Raw genomic sequence first — 17,927 nt, 5'->3', positions numbered from 1 at the left:
ATTCTTTGTGTGAGCGCCCAACAAGCAGTATCACAAGAGGCCCAACGGCACTTACTAATTGATTTTCCTTCTCGTTCAGAAAACAGACTGACTTGCAAGAATCTTGCAGACCAAATTTGCATTTCATTGAATAATATGTTGTCTATAGAAAAGGTAAGGGATATAGAAGTCGAAATCTCTGCAGAAATTTATGTTGAATAAAAACGAAAAGGGATCAAATTTTACTGTTTGTACATTGATCAGTTCCGTATGAGTTGAGTAGCCATATGATCGTATATCATCAGAACTGCAAAGGCAGAACAGCAAACTGCCGTCCACTGATCACGTGCAACTCAGATAGTTCCTCGTTGAAGCACAAATGGATATCATCAGAACAAGCTCGATTTTTATATGGCCAAGCAAGTATCTGATGTTGGAAAGCATGACGGGGAAAATCTTCAGCTAGAATCAGATGATCACATCAAAGACTGCTCTAATCAGCCAATATATTGTTGTTGTTTCATTAGGTGATCCTTTCAGGCATATTCCGGCAAATAACAAACGTCAACTTCTGGTAAGCATAAATTCAACACAAAAGGTTCAGTGATGCTAGCCATTGACAATCTCACTAATACAGATATTAGAAGCAGCAGTCCTTGAAAATAAACTTCTTAGAATCTCTCTCCACATCCCCATTTTTGGAACAAAACCTTGTTTCACCATTTGCTTCAAAACCAACTCAACCTCCCTAATCAACTTGTCATTGCAAAGCCCATGAATCAACTTCTTGTAAGATGCAAAACTAGGACTATTAGCCTCACAAATCATCATAGCCATGAATTCTTTTGCCTCCAGAAACTTCCCGGCATCAAGCAAACCATATAGAACTTCTTGATAAGACCCTGCATTTGGTTCGCATCCCTTGAGCTTCATTTTCTGCAGCAGCTCCATCCCATCTTCAATCCTTCCTTGTTTCCTTAACCCTGAAATCAAAATATTGAAAGTGATTGTATCCGCCACAATACCCTCATTTTCCATTCTCTCAAGCAAACCAAATGCCTTATTCACCTCCCCTTTTGCACAGAAGTAGTGCATCAGCGTTGAGAAAGTTCTCACATTAGGCCTGCATCTTTGTTTGGGAAATTCGTCGAGCACATTGAATGCAAACTGTAAATCCCCATTTTCACATAACCCTTTAATGAGAATATTAAGACAACAAGCATCAATTTCTACACCCAACATGGGAGCTTTCACATATATCTCATGAACTACATAAAAAAGCTTTGCAGATACTAGCATATTCAACACAAGATTAAAAGTTTTCACATTTGGCCAACAATTATACCCTTTGGGCATATCTAGAAGGGTTTCTATTGATTTATTGATTCGACCAGCTAAATGGCCATAAATCTTGATTACATTGTAAAAGAAATCGTTTGACAAACGACATGACTTTTCAAATTTGATTCTTTCCATAATTTCTTCAATGGCATCAAAGTTTTTGGCACAGGCAAGCTGGTTTATAACAACAGTGAAAATAGCTTCATTGGGTTTATAGTCTTTTCTCTTTGAGTATTGATTCCAGATAGAGATAACTGAATCTGGGTCTTTAATGTCTTCGAAAATTTTTAAAACTTCATTTGGAGACAACCAGTCTTTATGGTTCAGTTTGTAATGAGTATGAGGCGGATGTTGGGTTGACTGTGAAGAAGATGGTAAAGTAGAGCAAGAGAAAAACGAAGGGAATATAGAAATTGGGTGATGGACAGTGCGTCTTGAATGAGCTTGAAGAGAGTGAAAGATTGATTTGTGAACTAGAAATGAACGGAAAAGCATTCTGTTCGTCTTCGATTTGCAGGCTGGTGGTTTCGTGCGAGAACTTATGAGTTAGGATTCCTACCTCGTGCAAACCGCAAAGCAAGCACCGAACGAATAACTATTTTTCTCTTAAGCAAATAATATTTTGTGCTAAGCAAGCAGCCGTCAAGGATATTGAGAATTAAGCCATTTTGACAACTTCCAACTGGAAATTAGTTGCCTTTTTCTTTTTTATTTGCGCTATCATCTGGATCAGATTATATATCGGGTCGAGCCGTAAATTGATATCAGATCAGCTTAGTTAGGTGGAATTTGCGGGTCTTCCTCAAGTCGGACTTTATCATATCGGGTTGTCATCCTATTACCTTCTTGTTGAATTTAAGGCAAAAATTAAAAAAATATTGAATCAGTTCAATTTTCAAAAATAAGTATAAAATTGAAATATAAGAATTAATGTTATCATGTACTTAACTTGTAAATTTCTGTAATTTGTGTACTTTCTATACCAACAATTTAAGTTTTTAAGATTTTTGATTTTGATATGCAAAATAGCCGTTTGATATATAGCTGACATAATTTTTTGGACGATAACTTTATGTAACTAAGCTCCATCTGTTTCCAAAAAATAACTTACTGAAAAATATTTTCCAAATAACTGTTATTCGGTTACAATATTGAAAATTCATTAAAAATATTAAAAAATTTTAATTCATAATAATAATAATAATAATAAATTTCATATTTTAAAATTTTTATTGTTAAATATAATAATAGTGAAAAAAATGATAAATTATGAAAGCCACTGGTAACCGACGGTGGTAGCCAATGGTGGTGGCCGTAGTGGTGGCCGGTGAGTGGTAGTGGTAGCTATCGATTATTAGTAAATTAAAAAATTATAAAATTTAAAAGGTTATAATAAGTTTGTCAAAATCCGAAAAATGTTTTACGCTCATGAAAATAGAAAGTCATTTTCCTTGAAAATGAATTAATTTTTTTTTGTTAGGAAAATATTTTCCATTGATTTATTTTCATAAACGCCTCTATACAACAGGAAATTGTGAAAAATATGTTCTAGCAATTTATTTTACGCAAATACACGGAGCCTAAAAAAAAATATTATTTTCATGATTGCAAGATAATCAAGCCAAATAAGAAAAAAATATTTTTGTTAGATGAAATTGTAACTCACACAACCAATGGATGATTATGAGCAGGCCAAGAAGCAATTCCAACCAGCCTTCCTCTCAAAAGAGGTGCTAGAGAGAGAGAGAGATAAACATTTTGTAATTTCTTGAAATTATTTAAATTTATTATCTTGCCATTACATAAATAACCTAGATGTGAACTTGAACATCAGCCAATTGACTAAAATTCATTGGTGTCATATACTTAGCATCTCCATTGTAGAGGCTGTAAGCTAACAATTGAGAAGCTGCTTGAGATGGATGATACAAATCCCAAAACAAATACTCACTTCTATTGCTACAAAGAATTGGATTTATAGGTTCATAACATCCTACTTCTCCACTGTAATTTCCCAATCCACAACAGGCTGTCTTGATGTTCTTGAACCCTAAAATTTATAAATGGAACTTTTTAACATATAAAAATTTCAAAAAACAGTGCATGAGGAAACTAATTAGGACTTGAAAATTTCATAATTTTAGCCAAATTAATGTTGAGTAGTACAGGTACCGACCCAGTTCGAAGAAGTAAGGGGTCAAACTATAATTTTGATTGATGAGGGGGCCAAATTTAAATATTTTTTCAATTTTTTTTAACGAGAAAAATTGAAATTTTTTTATATTGGGGGCCAAGGCCCCTTTTGGGCCCTATATATGTGGGTTCCTCCCTACAGTAGTTCTTTAAAGTCTAATGTTTATAGTGAGCATTCCGGCAACCGAGCCAAAATCGAATTAGCTCGATTTTGGTTTATGCAAAAATATTTTTGATGTATCAAATTTTAAACCAAATAGTATAATAAATGATAATTGGTTTGGTTCGGTTTGAATTTGATTACTCCAAATCTAATTAGTTATTTTGAACTTAAAATAAGGTTAGTTATATACAGTAACCAGATAAAAAATCGAAAACCAAATGGTTTTTTACATACAAACCGATTGGTAATCAAATTTTTAAAATAACTATCTGAATCTGACCAAAATAAATTGGCTCAGTTTCTCGGCTAGAAACCGAAAATTGCTCACCCTTACTAACGCGTGTGTGTGTATATATAATGGCAGGGATAAGCATAATTACCAAAAGAAGGATAGTTGTCAAACAAATCCATAGTCATAGCATAGGTATTTCCAAGAGAATACTTGAAGTTTGGCAATTCTGAAGTCATCCTTTGCAATAGAGTGAGAGTTGAGTTATAGAAAGCTTGAGCAAAGTCATTCAAAAGCTGCATACAACCTTCACCACCTTCTTTTTCATTAATGGCTCTTGCATATGGACAACAACCAATTGGTGGAACTCCTATTATACCAAATTTCCTTGCACCCATATTATACACATCCTGTCATAATACAAGCATGCAAAAGAAAAAAAAAAAAAAAGGAAAAAAGAAGATAAAACCCATAAGTTGGTGAACAAAACCATTAGAAAGGTGAATGTTATTTGTCCTAAACAAAGTTCCCAGTACTATAAAAGGGAAAAAGATCAGGATAGAACCTTCAAATGAACATGGTATGCAGATTGGACACCAGCCACGAACTCTTCTTTGGGTGTATTGTTTTTTGCCCGCATGTAATCAAAGAATTCGTTAGCTCCAAAGCAGAAAATGTATAAAGCTTTGGAAAGAATCTTAGCTGTTGCCTTTGGACCTCTAACTTGTGTGATATTTCCTATGACTGTATTAAATTGTTGAATTTGCAGCGATAGAGGCACAACTGCATTCTGCAGGTTTCCACCAAATCAAGAATCTATTGTTAGGTTTATCATCACTAAGTAAAGTTGATTCAAATTAACGAGTTTATATAAATAAACTAAAATGCCTTGTTTTTGGCTTCTTAGAAATTTCTTGCGGGTCTAGGATGGTTCCATGCATGAAGCTAATCAAACAAAAGTTTTTTTAAAAAATATTACCGTTTTGTGAAATATTTTCATTTGAATTAAAACATTATTTATAATTGGTTTAGTGTATAAATGGATACATACACCGGGTGTAGATAAGTGTTTGTGTTTCCCTATTTACTTATAGAAGCATGTAAAAAAATTAGTTTAACAACCTCTAAGACAATTGAAATTGTTCAGTATTTCTTTTCTAGTATCCAAGGAGATAAAATATTTCAAATACATTATTTGTTATATATTACATCAAGGGCTCATTAGGTTTAACTTGGAGATCGAACTTGGGATAATTAAGTCCTAAGATAAAAGTTTGTACTGTTAAGCCAAACATCATTTGCTAACGATTCAGTATTTAGATTTAACATTAAATTGATGTTTTAATGATTTTTTTTTGAAACATAAATTTAAATATACGTATCAATTTCAAGTGTATAAAATATATCTAAAACAAAATCTTAAGAACAGACTCACCCATGCTTTGGATCCAGTATCATCGAAAATGCCAGACCCAGCAGAAGCAAAGTTCACACCTCGTTGAATCTTCTTTTGAAAATGAATGGGGGTTGTCCGATTCATAATGTCAAGAAAAGCTGCTGGACTCTTCTTAAACCCAAACTTCATTGCTAATAAATAATAATAAACCACACACAAATAACGCAGTAAGTATATATAAAGAGAGATAGCCATCAAACTGAAAAAAAGAGATAGTACTACTGTTGAAACTGTACCTAATTGGTCACCAATATTATAGCCATTGCTGAACCTTCCTGTTGGTCTTGATTGAGGAAAATCAATCCCATTGTAACGGAAATTAGCCCTTGCATAGGAATTTAAGTAACTGTTAGTTCCAATATCAATGGCAGAGTCTCCAAAAATGAAAATAGCAGGCAAGGTCCTCTCATATGCATATGTAGGGTTAATAGCAACAACACATAGAGCTAAAAGGAGAAAGTAAGAAGAAAAGTTTGACATTTTTGCCATGAGAAAGGAAATCAGTAATGGGTTTTTGTCTGATTTTCTTGCCTTTCTTAATTCTGAGAATCTATCTTATATATATATATCAGCAGGATGAACACCATTCTTTTGTTTTATTACACCAAGAAATTAACATCATCAACTAGGGTGAATTAATTAAACATTTTTTGGAGGCATTTTTCTTGTTTTTTACATTAATTTATGTTATAAAAATGAATATTAATTATTGTTAATCATAATACAAACAACTTTAGTGGTAGAACGGATTGCCCTAAAACCAAAATTCATCCTTATTCATTAGCATTTGTCAAGAAATATAAAACCGTTTTCATAAAAATTATAAGATAAATGGTAAAAAACGTGAAAAAAGATAAATTTATTAGTCTTTCGTCTTTCTACATTTTCCTTTTGGAAGATTTCATCCGCAGGAGAACGATCTTATTCTTGCAATTGTATGTACGCTTAATTTTCTTTTTCGTTGTTAGTTGTAATAGCGGTTGTGAACCCCCTCCCCAAATATCAATGCATACAAATGTATGTGACTAAGGAAGAAATGCACGTGAATGCGTGTGAGTCGCCACCTTGTTTAATTGTTTTAGGGTAAACTAGGAAAAACCCTAAGTGACTCTAATTTTAATTAATCTAGTTACTAGATTAATTATTCCAATGTCTAAGGCATGGTGTGCAAACCCGAGATGGATCCTGAGTCTATGTCATGCTGATAAACTAACCATGAAATGAATGCTTTGCAAGGTGATTAATGCGATATGGACCAATTTTAAGTGATTGCGACTTGCCACTCGGGGTTAAATCCCAAACGTGCCTACGTACTTCCGTTTGAATGGAAGATCAAAGTCAGCGTAGTTCGATAGGCCTCCTTTGAAGGGCTTTGAAAGGGGATGCTTTATGCATGAGTGTGTGTATGCTCTGTGCATTTGTTTAGACATTTTGTCAAAGAGTTGATTTTTAGGCATTTGATGCCAAAAATGTTGATTTTGATGGCTTTCAGCCAAAAAGATTGATTTAGGCAATTAGTTTGCCAAAAATTGATGTTTTAGGCGATTGTCGCCAAAATTGATTATTTTTTAGGCTTTCAGCGAAAATAAATTGATTTAGGCAAATTATTGCCAAAAGCTGATGATTGGGCGATTGTCGCCAAAATTAATTACTTTAATTGCAATGTAGGCAATTTTTTGCTGAGAGAAAACGTGTTTAATTAAAGCTTTTTAGTCACAATTATTGATTAATTGGACTTAAGCCTGGACTGTTCGAAATAAAGGTAACTATACCATAGCCATTTAATTAACTAGGTATTTTAAGTCAATATTGTCGGATTTAGGCTTTAATACCACGATTATTGATTAATCGGGCATTTAAGCCTAATTATGTTTAATTGAGGCAAATTTAATTGCCTAGTGATGACATGAATGCATTTATGCAGTTGTAGAGTTATTAGGAGTAGAAGAGAAGCATGCATGAAGTGCTAAAATTAAATAGGCAGAGTTTAGTTTACATACCTGATTTAATCGACAGCCACTTCTCAACTCCAGGTTAAGCTCCTCGTTAAGGGAATATTAATTAATTTAGCTTTAGTGACCAAATAACAAAGCAAGAAAGCGATAAAAGCTAAACTAAAATGCAGAAAAGCAGTAAAGAATCGCAAGGAGCGTGAGGGAGAAGGAGCGTCCGTCAACACAGACTGGGTGAGGAAAACAGAAGGCCCGAGGCTGCTTTTATAGGCAAAAATCGGACTGTTTCGGCGGCCAGGGCCGCCGGGGTCGGTGGCCGGGGCTGCCGTGTCCGGCGGTCCGAGCCGCCGTGCCCAGTGGTTTTGCTAATTTTCGTTCCGGAGGCTTTTTCGGGAGTTCCGGACCTCCGAAAAATATTCCGGGACCAGTTCCGCGATCCTCGCGACGTCCCGGATGTGTCAAATACCATATTGACATACTTTCGGTGAACTTCCAAAATGGCCTCCGGTCCGGCCGGACTGTTTGCAGTCCGGGAAAACTGGCTCTTTGAGCCTCAAAATTTGGGTATTCATAGCGGTTAGATGTTAGTGTTTAAAATACAAGTATTTAATAAAAATAATTGTTTGATTAATTGGTAAAATAATTCTAAAATTTTAATTATTTGTACTTATCAAATACTAAACATATGAAACACTCACTAGCCTATAAACATTATTATAAATATTTATGTTACGTTGAACCATATAATTAATAGAAGTACTGCCTTATCAATATTTCATTAGCAAATGATATACGGATGCTACTATAAATATTACATTACCAAATAATATAATTAATAAAAGTGCTATTTTGTCAAAATGCTAGCAGATTGACTTGTCTAGGCTCGGTCCTTAGTCTTATCTATAGACCAAATCAATGAAAATTTGAATTTTTATTGAAAATAAGTATTTATAACCATATATTAAAAAAAAAAGATAAATTAAGAATAATTTTTGAAAAGAATTTCTATTTGCATTGGTTTGGTCCGTAGTTGGAATCATGTACCAAGTCCATGTAAACATTTTCCAAAGAGTAAACTCTACATAAAAAGTAGTGGCTAAACAAGGCGGCTTTTCTTTAATTAACTTTAATTAAAAAAAAAAAAAAGCCAAGTGAAGTGGGAGTAATCACGTAACCCTTATTGTGGGGTTTTAACCCTGTTTATATATAAAAAGATTACAAATGTTACAAGGTTTGCCAAGTGCTACACATATTGTAATTCCATTGGCCCAATGTATAAATTTCACTATATATTTTCGGTGATTATTTTTGTAGCTAGCGCCCTAAATTTTAGGGGTAATCCATCATAATCCTATAATTTTACATTTGAGCAACAAATATACCTCTCATTAAAATGTAATATGTGTCAAATTATTTTATTTCTGTGATGTAAATAGTTATTATTAAAATATAAAAGTGTAAGATTATAATTGAACTCCAGAAAAGTTTAAAGGGCATAAACTTAATCACTGAAATAACATAGTCATAGTTATATAAAACAAACAAAATAAAACCAAAATACAAACAAAACAAAGATACCCTCTTTATTCTAATGAGACAATATCATTATTGAATTCATTAATTGCTGGATTCAACATTATTACAAAACCAAAATGCTGTGTGTGTGTGTGTGTGTATATATATATATATATATATATATATTGTTTTATTTATTTTTTAATTATCCTATTAGAGTTGAATCTCTGCCAGCTGACCAAAGTTGATTGGTTTCACAAAGTCAGTGCCTCCATAATAGAGGGTTAGGGCTGTTAGATTGGTTGCAGCTTCTGATGGATGATACAAGTCCCAAAATAAATACTCCTTCCGATTCTGACAAAGGTTAGGGTTTTCTGTTTTGTTGCAATACCCTACTCCATTGTAATCTCCCGACCCACAGCAAGCTTCCTTTATTTCCTCGAAACCTAGGGTATTCAAAAAGTGAAGATTTTATTAGTAATTTTATTGAAAAATCAAGTCCCGTTCAAGCTTAAAATAAAGTTTAAACTCAGCTCGTTAGTTTAAAAAATTGTGGTTCATTTATATATTCAAATTCGAGCTTGACTCCTTTATCAAATGAATTCAATAAGTAGGCTGGAACTCACCTCGTTAAACTTATTGAATAAACTTTTTTTTCAAAACCAGAATGTCAAAGAGATATTGAGCTGCTTTGACTTATTTATAAACCTAGTTATAGTATGTGTTAAAATGACCAATTCATAGAAATATAATTACTTAATTGTGATAATTCTTGAACTGCACACATACCATATGTGCGATGATTCTTCAAGATATAGCTGGTCATATTGTACACATTTCCAAGTGAATACTTCATTTCTGGAAATTCAGATGTCAATCTTTGTAAGAGAGAGCGAACAACGAAGTAGAAACGTCGAGCAAATTCATTTGGTGCTTTCAAGCAACCACCGTTACCACCCAAACTCTTGTTCATAGCACGCGAAAAAGGACAGCAGCCAATTGGTGCAGCACCTATTATGCCAAATTTCCTAGCTCCCATGTTGTATAAGTTCTGCCATTTTAATCAACACAAGAAATCTTATTCTTGAACCGAATTGCGATGGATCTTATTTGAGAAATTTATAGTAACGGATTTTAATAGAATCAAACAAGGAAATTTATCTGGTAGCTATTGGATTTATATATACCTTTAGATGTTGGTAGTAAGCTGACCGGAGAGTGGCCATCAATTGTTCTTTGGTTATATTGGCTCCTAAACGAAGGGTATCAAGAATGTCGTTTGAACCAACACTGAATATGAACAAAGAGTTGGAAAGATTCTTAGCAGTTTCATCAGCACCCTTCATCTCAGTAATATTTTCACGGACTAATGCAAATTGCTGAATCTGATCTCTCAATGGTACGACTCCATGCTGTATATTTTGAATTTTAGAACAAAATCCGACAATCAAGAATCAAGATTATTAGTTTTTAATTATGCTCCGACCAAAACTATATAAAGAAACAAAAACTACTTAATTAACACTGAACAGTAAATTCATTACCGGATGAAACCTCGGTTGAGATTGCTAATTAACTACTTAATTAACACTTCAGAATAGCATTTTATATAAAACTCACCCATAATATTTTTCCAGTTTGATCAAGAATTCCAGATCCTCCAGATGCAAAGTTCACTCCTTTCAGTATTTCCTCTCTGAAAATCGACATATTGTTGACAAGATAAAGATAAGGTAGCGGGCTCCTTTCATATCCAAACAGCATTGCTGAAACAAAAGTTGACAAGCAAGAATTATCAGTAAACTATTTTGGCATATAAGATGACTTATTACATTTCTTTAAGATGAATTAAGTATCATATCCTCAGTAATTACTACTTCCATGGAGCTTGGAATTAATGCTAGAATTGAGATCCATACATGTTTGTTATACGTACTGATAGCCTAATAAATATATTAAGAACATATCTGTAAAAGAGTTAAGATGTAAATGACAGTAAAAAACGTTGAAAGACATAATAAATATTATAGAAGACCGAGCGTTACAACCTCAGAAGATTCAATAACGCTCAGTCAATCGTTAATAACCCGAGACAATCACTCGGAAATGAAATACGTACCAAGTCGATCAGCAAGGTTATAACCATTACTGAACCTCCCTGTAGGAATTGAGTCAGGAAAATCAATCCCATTATAAGGGAAATTGGCAAGTGCAGTCGTTCCATTCAGAAAATTGTTAGTCCCAACATCAAATGTAGAATCACCAAATATGAAAATTGCTGCTGGCTTGGCATCCACTTCTGCAATGGAAAGACTTACTAACAAGAGCAGAAAATAATTGTAGCTAAAAGACAGTTTTCCCTTTGCCATGAAATGAATCGAAGAAAATAATTATTGTTTACTACTAAAATTTTCTCTGTATTTCTTCTATATATATATGAACTTGGCTCTGTCTTTATTATCATTATTTTATTTTATTTTTGTCATATATTCCAAAAATGAATGAACAGGTAAGGACATCAGTGTCATTATCAGAACATAATAATACATAGAAGAGCTAATTAACATTATATATGGGCGGATTAAACTATTTGCTCATTCGCAAATTTTATCTTAGGATATAAGTATAATTTTTGGCCAAATATATGAAACCTTATTTGTAAAATAACCATATGTTATTGTCTGAATGAACTACAGCAGCTATTTATATGTTCTTGCAATAATTTCCGCATATTTTGGACGCACCCACTAAAGTTACAGCCCATTGTTTGCCATTTTATGAATATAATAATAGCATAGTTTATCACTAAAAAATACCCAATTGCATGTTGCCATATTCAATTGTTTTTTTCTTTTTAACTAATTTTTCGTTGCAATTCTAGCTTTAGTTTAATTTTTTCAAAGTAATATTTTTATTTATTTTATTTATAGTTATTTAAAAATAATAAATTGAAATTAATATTATTTAAAGAAATTAATCAGTATTTTTTATTTTTATAATAGATAAAAATAAAAATAAAATATCCATCTTAAAATTTTTTAAACATACATATTACTTCATAATATATTAAAAAAGTATATTCTTAATGATCATTACATATTTTAACAGTTAACAATTGTCAGCTAATGGATCTAGCTTAATTCTAAGAATCTTTCTTATATATATGAGCAAGATCGACATTATCACTGAATTTCGACTATATCCGGCTCGAGTACTGCAGGGTCCATTGAAGAAGTGATCTTCTAAATATAACAATTTTCGTACCCAATATTCAAGCTCGATACTTTTGATTAAGAGAGAAGGAGACTCAATCACTCAACGTCAATCAACATTAGCATCAATGTGACTTTTTTTTACCAAAAATTCAACATCATCAACTAGGATGAATGAGTTAAGCATTGTTTCAAGGCATTTTTCTTGTTGTTTACATTTATGTTATAAAATTGAATATTAGCTGGGTGCTAATCGATTATGATATAAGACAACTACATCATTGACAGGGCGGATGTTTGCCCTACTGATAATATTTACATATTAATCAAACAAATATGTTCTTGTTCATTGATTTTTTCCAAGAAGTGCCAAACCATTTTCCTAAAAATAAAAAGACAATGGTAAAAAAACATGGGAAAAATCAATTTTCTTAAATAATTTTGGTCCTTCTTCTTTCTGAATTTAGTTCGGTTCATTTTCGGTTCCTAAAAATGAAAGAACTGAATTTTTGGTTCGGTTCTGATTCTTCTTAAGAACCGTACCGGAATCCAAATTGCACAGCCCTATGCAGAATACAAGAAAAAATTTCTGTGATGTCCTTTTGTCCATAAAATAAACTAATTTTTCTTTTTGGCTTATCATAAATTATAATTTGTTTTTTTTAAAAAAAAGGTTCCCTCAAAGGATGAATTCTACTTCCGCTAATCCAACCACAGTTAAATTTTTATTTTTGTTAGCAAACATGTTAGTCAAATTTTGGAATAAGCAACAAATTAAAATCATGGCTCATTTATGTTTTTAAATTGGTATATATATATAAAAAAAAAAATTAGCAAAGAATTATTATTTAACTATATTTATTATTGGGTAGCATTATTTTCAGAGCTTGTTTGTTAATGTTAGAGCAAGTATTAATAAACTAACTTTGACCGAAAGGAGCAGTCGAACTTCATGAATCAACGTTGATTCTCTGCAAGGATATTCTGGACGAGGAATTGAGCAAGCTAAAGGAGTAGATGCGGAAGCAATGCGAAGAAACAGCTGAAAGTTTTTTAAAATTTGTATGGTCCTAAAATCCAAATGTTAATTCTCAATTAGGACAATATTTACTACTCCTTCTATTCTTTTTCGTTTGTTTGTTAATTTTTTTATCGTCTCAAAATGTTTGCAAAATTTTAAATTTAGACATGTAAACCATTATTTTTCTCATGATAACCTATGATACTTTATTAAATGAGAGACTTTTATTAATATATTTAATCAGTTAAGGTTTAAATGATAAAATAGTTTAGGTTTAAATGATAAAATAGTTTTTGTTGACTAAATTTTTAATATGCGTGTTTTATCAAACCATATAAATAAAAATGGAACGGAGATAGTATTTCTTTATCTGAATTAACAAAACATGCTTCGGAAATAACGCTACTCATATATGTATATACATTGAATTAGTATGAAAAGGAATTAGACCTATTTCATGAAATAATTAGCTATCATTAAACTAGAGTATATCTATCCATAAAAACCCTCCCAGTAAACCTAGGCATGACTATAGTTTGGGTTTTAAATTGAAACTGAATCAGTCGAAACTGAAACTAAATTATCGAATAATTTTAATTTTACACTATAATCGAAACCAACTAGGTGTATAGAAATTGGTTTCAATTCCTCATTTTTGACAATTGTAAAAAAGAAAAAATTTGTGAAAATAAAAGAATATCAATAAATATTTGTTCATTAAATATGCTTATTGAAATACCAACAAGTATTGGAAATGAGGTCTATTGGATTCGGATATATACCTGTTTAATTCAATTAATCATATATATCCTGAAATGGAATATTAGGTTACTTTTAGTGGTTTATAATTTCAAATCTATATCATTTGATGTACGAAAACATTAATTATTTTTTTAAATATTGAAAAAGGGAAATTTGAATCTCGATCTATTGCTCGATCGCAATGCACTGATCATTAGACTATATGCCTTAGTGTGCAATGACAACATTAATTAAACTATAGAGAAAACCGAACAAAAAAGAACCAAAATACAGGCAAAAACAAATATACTCTTATAATTTAACTCGAAAATAACATTATTGAATTGATAAATTACTGGATTAGAGTATATATAAGACATTATTATATACTGAACCACAGTGGTAATATAAGTTAGATTTGAATCTCTGCCAGTTGGCGAAGGTTGATTGTTTCACGAATGGACTGTCCTCCATAATAAAGAGCTAGGGCTGATAGGTTGGTTGCGGCCTCAGAAGGATGATATAAGTCCCAAAATAAGTACTCTTTACGATTCTTACAAGGTTAGGACTTTGTGCTTCATTGCAGAACCCTACGCCATTGTAATCTCCGGATCCACAGCATGCTTCCTTTGTTTCCCTTGAAACCTAAGACATTAAAAAGTGATGGTTGTGTTAGTAACTGTTAGAATTGACTTGCTTAAATCGAGTTTATAGACCAAATCTATGAAAAATAAATTTATTAAAACCAAGAGTATTTTTGACAATTCACTTAAGAAAAGAGAACAAATTTTTAAAAAACTTCAATTTTCATTAGTTTGAACCATAGCTAGATCTATAGATGAGTTTAGGCAAGTCTAATCGATATTATAAAGTGGGTAAGCAACAAAACGTGACTATTTACTAAGTAATTGTAGAGTAAATCTAATATTTATTACAATATGTCTCCGTAATTAGTTATAATTAGGCTGTAAACAAATCAAGTTGAATCAAGTTTAGTATAAATAGAGAGCTCGGCTCAATTCAACTTGTTAGTTAAATTTTTTTTTTTTTTTTTTTTTTTTGCGACTCATTTATATGCTCCAATTAAATTTGGGCTCGAGCTTGGTTCATTTATTAAATGAACTGTATAAGACTTGAACTCGACTTGTTAAACTTGTCAAATGAGCTTTTTCGGAACGAAGCTATGCAAAGTTCATAGAGTAGCTTAAATTATTAAGATCCCTCGTTATAGTATACACAATCAATTTAAAGAAATAAATTGAACATAATAATAATCCTTAAACTGTACACTTACCAAAGGAACGAGGATTCTTCATGACAAAGTTAGTCATATTGTACATATTTCCAAGTGAATACTTCATTTCTGGAAATTCAGATGTCATTCTTTGTAAAACAGCGTAAACAATGTGGTAAAAACGTCGAGCAAATTCATTTACTGTTCTCAAACAACCACCATTGCCACCCAAACTCTTGTTCAAAGCACGCGAAAAAGGACAGCAGCCAAGTGGTGCAGCAACTAAAATACCAAATTTCCTAGCTCCCAGATTGTATAAATCCTGCCATTTTAATGAAAACGAGAAATCTTATCCTTAAACTGAATTCAAATGGATCTTATTATTTGACAAATTTATAAATAATGGGTTTTAATCGAATCGAACAAGGGATTTATCTGCTAGCTATACGGTTTATATATACCTTTAGATGTTGGTAGTAAGCTGACTGGAGATTTGTCATCAATTGTTCTTTGGTTACGTTGATTCCTAAACGAACGGGATCGAGGATGTCATTTGAACCAACACTGAGTATGAACAAAGAGTTGGAAAGATTCTTAGCAGTTTCATCAGCACCCTTCATCTCGGAAATATTTTCACGGATCAGTCCGAATTGCTGAATCTGATCTCTCAATGATACAACTCCGTGCTACATTTTTTGAATTTTAGAACAAAATCCAACAACCAAGAATCAAGATTATTAATCGTTAATTTTATATAAATACTCACCCACAATTTGCTTCCAGTTTGATCAAGAATTCCAGATCCTCCAGAAGCAAAGTTAACTCCTTTCAGTATTTCCTCCTTGGAAATCGACATATTGTTGACAAGAGAAAGATAAGATGGTGGACTTCCCTCGTATCCGAATAGCATCGCTAAAATAAAAATTACAAGCAGAAATTATCAATCAATGTTCATCATTTTCTATACAATAACATAAATTTAATACAGTTCTTCAGATGAATTAAATCTTCACTGATTACTATTTTCATAAAGCTTGGAATGCTAAATTAAGATGGATATGTCGATTATAGTTTTTTTTTTTTTTTTTTTTCTACTTTAAAAAAGAACGTTGAACACATGCATGAGACAGGATCAGGACACACCCTTTAGACAAATACGTACCAAGTCGATCGGCAAGGTTATACCCATTGCTGAACCTCCCTGTAGGAACTGAGTTAGGATAATCAATCCCATTATAAGGGAAATTGGCAAGTGCAATCGTTCCATTCAAGAAATTGTTGGTCCCAACATCAAATGTAGAATCACCAAATATAAAAATTGGTGGTGGATTGGCCTCCACTGCTACAATAGAAATAGTTACTAATAAGAGGAAGAAATAACTATAAGCAAAAGACATTTTTCCCTTCTCCATGAATCACAGAATCAATGGAATTAATATCAAAATTCTCTGTATCTGTCTCATTTTATATACGAACTTGTTTCTGACTTTAGTGTTTTATTTTCATATTATTGTTATTATTCTTATTCTTTTGCAAAAATGAATAAACAGGTAAAGGTAGCAACGTCATTATCAGAAACATAATAATACCTAGAAGAGCTAATTGACATTAAAATGGGCGGATTAAGCTATTTTCTGATGGGAATTAGCTTAGGATATAAATATGATTTTTCTAAATTTATGCAATCTTTTCTTGTAAATTAACTTTTTGTAATTTGTCTCATATAACTACGTATGTGCTTAATTGCATGTGGAACATAGTATCTGAATATTTTCCAATTTCATAATAAATAAATCAATCACATTTTTTTTTTTTGAAAGGAAGCCAATCACATACTAGATCACTAAAATAATATACAATTGCACATTTCCATGTTCCAATCCTCTTTTTTAAAATAAAATACTTCTTGCTTATAAAAATGAGATTCTCTAATAATTTTTTCATTCTTGTCTCTTTTTTATTTCTTCGAAAACTATTAATAAGTAGATTTAGGCATGTTGGATAACAATCTTTGAGCTAACTTTATGTTTTTTCCAGGTAAAAATTAATTTTATTAATTATATCGTTCGGTAATAATATTTATAATAGCTTTTAGAGATTGATGAAATTTTTATCAAACGTTAAATATCTTAATATTTAGCGTTTCATTAAGATTAATTAAATTTTTTGATAATCATATCCATTTTTTTCCTCCTATTCAATTAATTAAACATCTAATGTCTTTTTTAGTCATTTTAAGTTAATTAACTAATTAAACAACTATTTTTACCGAGTAATTCTAATTTAAACCGTTATATAGTTAGAAGCCTACCAGCTAAAAGCTAATATCTAACAATAACTTTAGTAAAATATGTAACAGCACATTAAAATAATTAACATCTATTAAAATAGCTAGTATTATCGAACATGCCTTAGTAGATTTTTGTCATTTTCAAAATAGCTAAATAATACTTTTAAAAAATTATTATAATTGCTTAGCATTGGTATGTTTTCACAAACTAATTAGAATTTTGTTATAATTGCTTTATACTGCACTAATATTTTACTTACTAAATTTAACTTATTAAATTTGAAGCATGTGTTAATTAAACATATATGATTTACATTCAAGATTAGTTAAGACATCCTCAAAAAAAAAAAAAAAAAAATTATTCAAGACATTAATAGTTTTTTTTAATTTTTCTAATATAATATTTTCGGTTTTTGGAATATAATTAGTTAAAAAATTACCAGGTTTATGGAATATTACGAGGACATAGTTAAATAAAACAATTAAAAATGAAAAAAGAAATTAACTAGCTAGAAGAGGTTACCTAGAGAGATTCGATCTTCTACTTAGATATTATCTCGTTTGGCTTTTTTCCTTCCTTCCAATTTATGAAAGCTAACTC

The 17,927-nt window shown here is 31.5% G+C and overlaps 3 protein-coding genes and 1 pseudogene across 3 annotated transcripts; all 4 read right to left on the bottom strand.

Moving 5' to 3' along the window:
- Window positions 1–28: 28 nt before the first annotated feature.
- LOC149496615 (uncharacterized) lies at window positions 29–2,039 on the bottom strand. Its single transcript, XM_089720213.1, has one exon. It carries the CDS (start codon window positions 1,813–1,815, stop codon window positions 589–591), a length of 1,227 nt encoding a protein of 408 aa, XP_089576339.1. The 5' UTR covers window positions 1,816–2,039; the 3' UTR covers window positions 29–588.
- A 1,092-nt stretch (window positions 2,040–3,131) lies between these two features.
- On the bottom strand, window positions 3,132–5,850 carry LOC149496614 (GDSL esterase/lipase At5g33370-like). The gene is made up of 5 exons (XM_089720688.1): window positions 5,598–5,850; window positions 5,341–5,492; window positions 4,471–4,695; window positions 4,057–4,315; window positions 3,132–3,370 (listed from the first exon to the last, which is right to left on the bottom strand). The coding sequence occupies exons 1-5, from the start codon at window positions 5,848–5,850 to the stop codon at window positions 3,132–3,134; spliced, it is 1,128 nt and encodes a 375-aa protein (XP_089576814.1).
- A 3,191-nt stretch (window positions 5,851–9,041) lies between these two features.
- Window positions 9,042–11,197, bottom strand: LOC149496613 (GDSL esterase/lipase At4g16230-like). The gene is made up of 5 exons (XM_089720689.1): window positions 10,948–11,197; window positions 10,449–10,594; window positions 10,016–10,240; window positions 9,618–9,879; window positions 9,042–9,274 (listed from the first exon to the last, which is right to left on the bottom strand). Exons 1-5 carry the CDS (start codon window positions 11,195–11,197, stop codon window positions 9,042–9,044), a joined length of 1,116 nt encoding a protein of 371 aa, XP_089576815.1.
- A 3,017-nt stretch (window positions 11,198–14,214) lies between these two features.
- On the bottom strand, window positions 14,215–16,448 carry LOC149496612 (GDSL esterase/lipase At4g28780-like; annotated as a pseudogene).
- Window positions 16,449–17,927: the final 1,479 nt, after the last annotated feature.

Source organism: Jatropha curcas, chromosome 4 (genome assembly GCF_041381405.1).
Source record: "Jatropha curcas cultivar XTBG-Jc1 chromosome 4, XTBG_Jcur_1.0, whole genome shotgun sequence".
Lineage (NCBI taxonomy): Eukaryota > Viridiplantae > Streptophyta > Magnoliopsida > Malpighiales > Euphorbiaceae > Jatropha > Jatropha curcas.
This window is presented reverse-complemented; position numbering and strand designations above follow the sequence as displayed.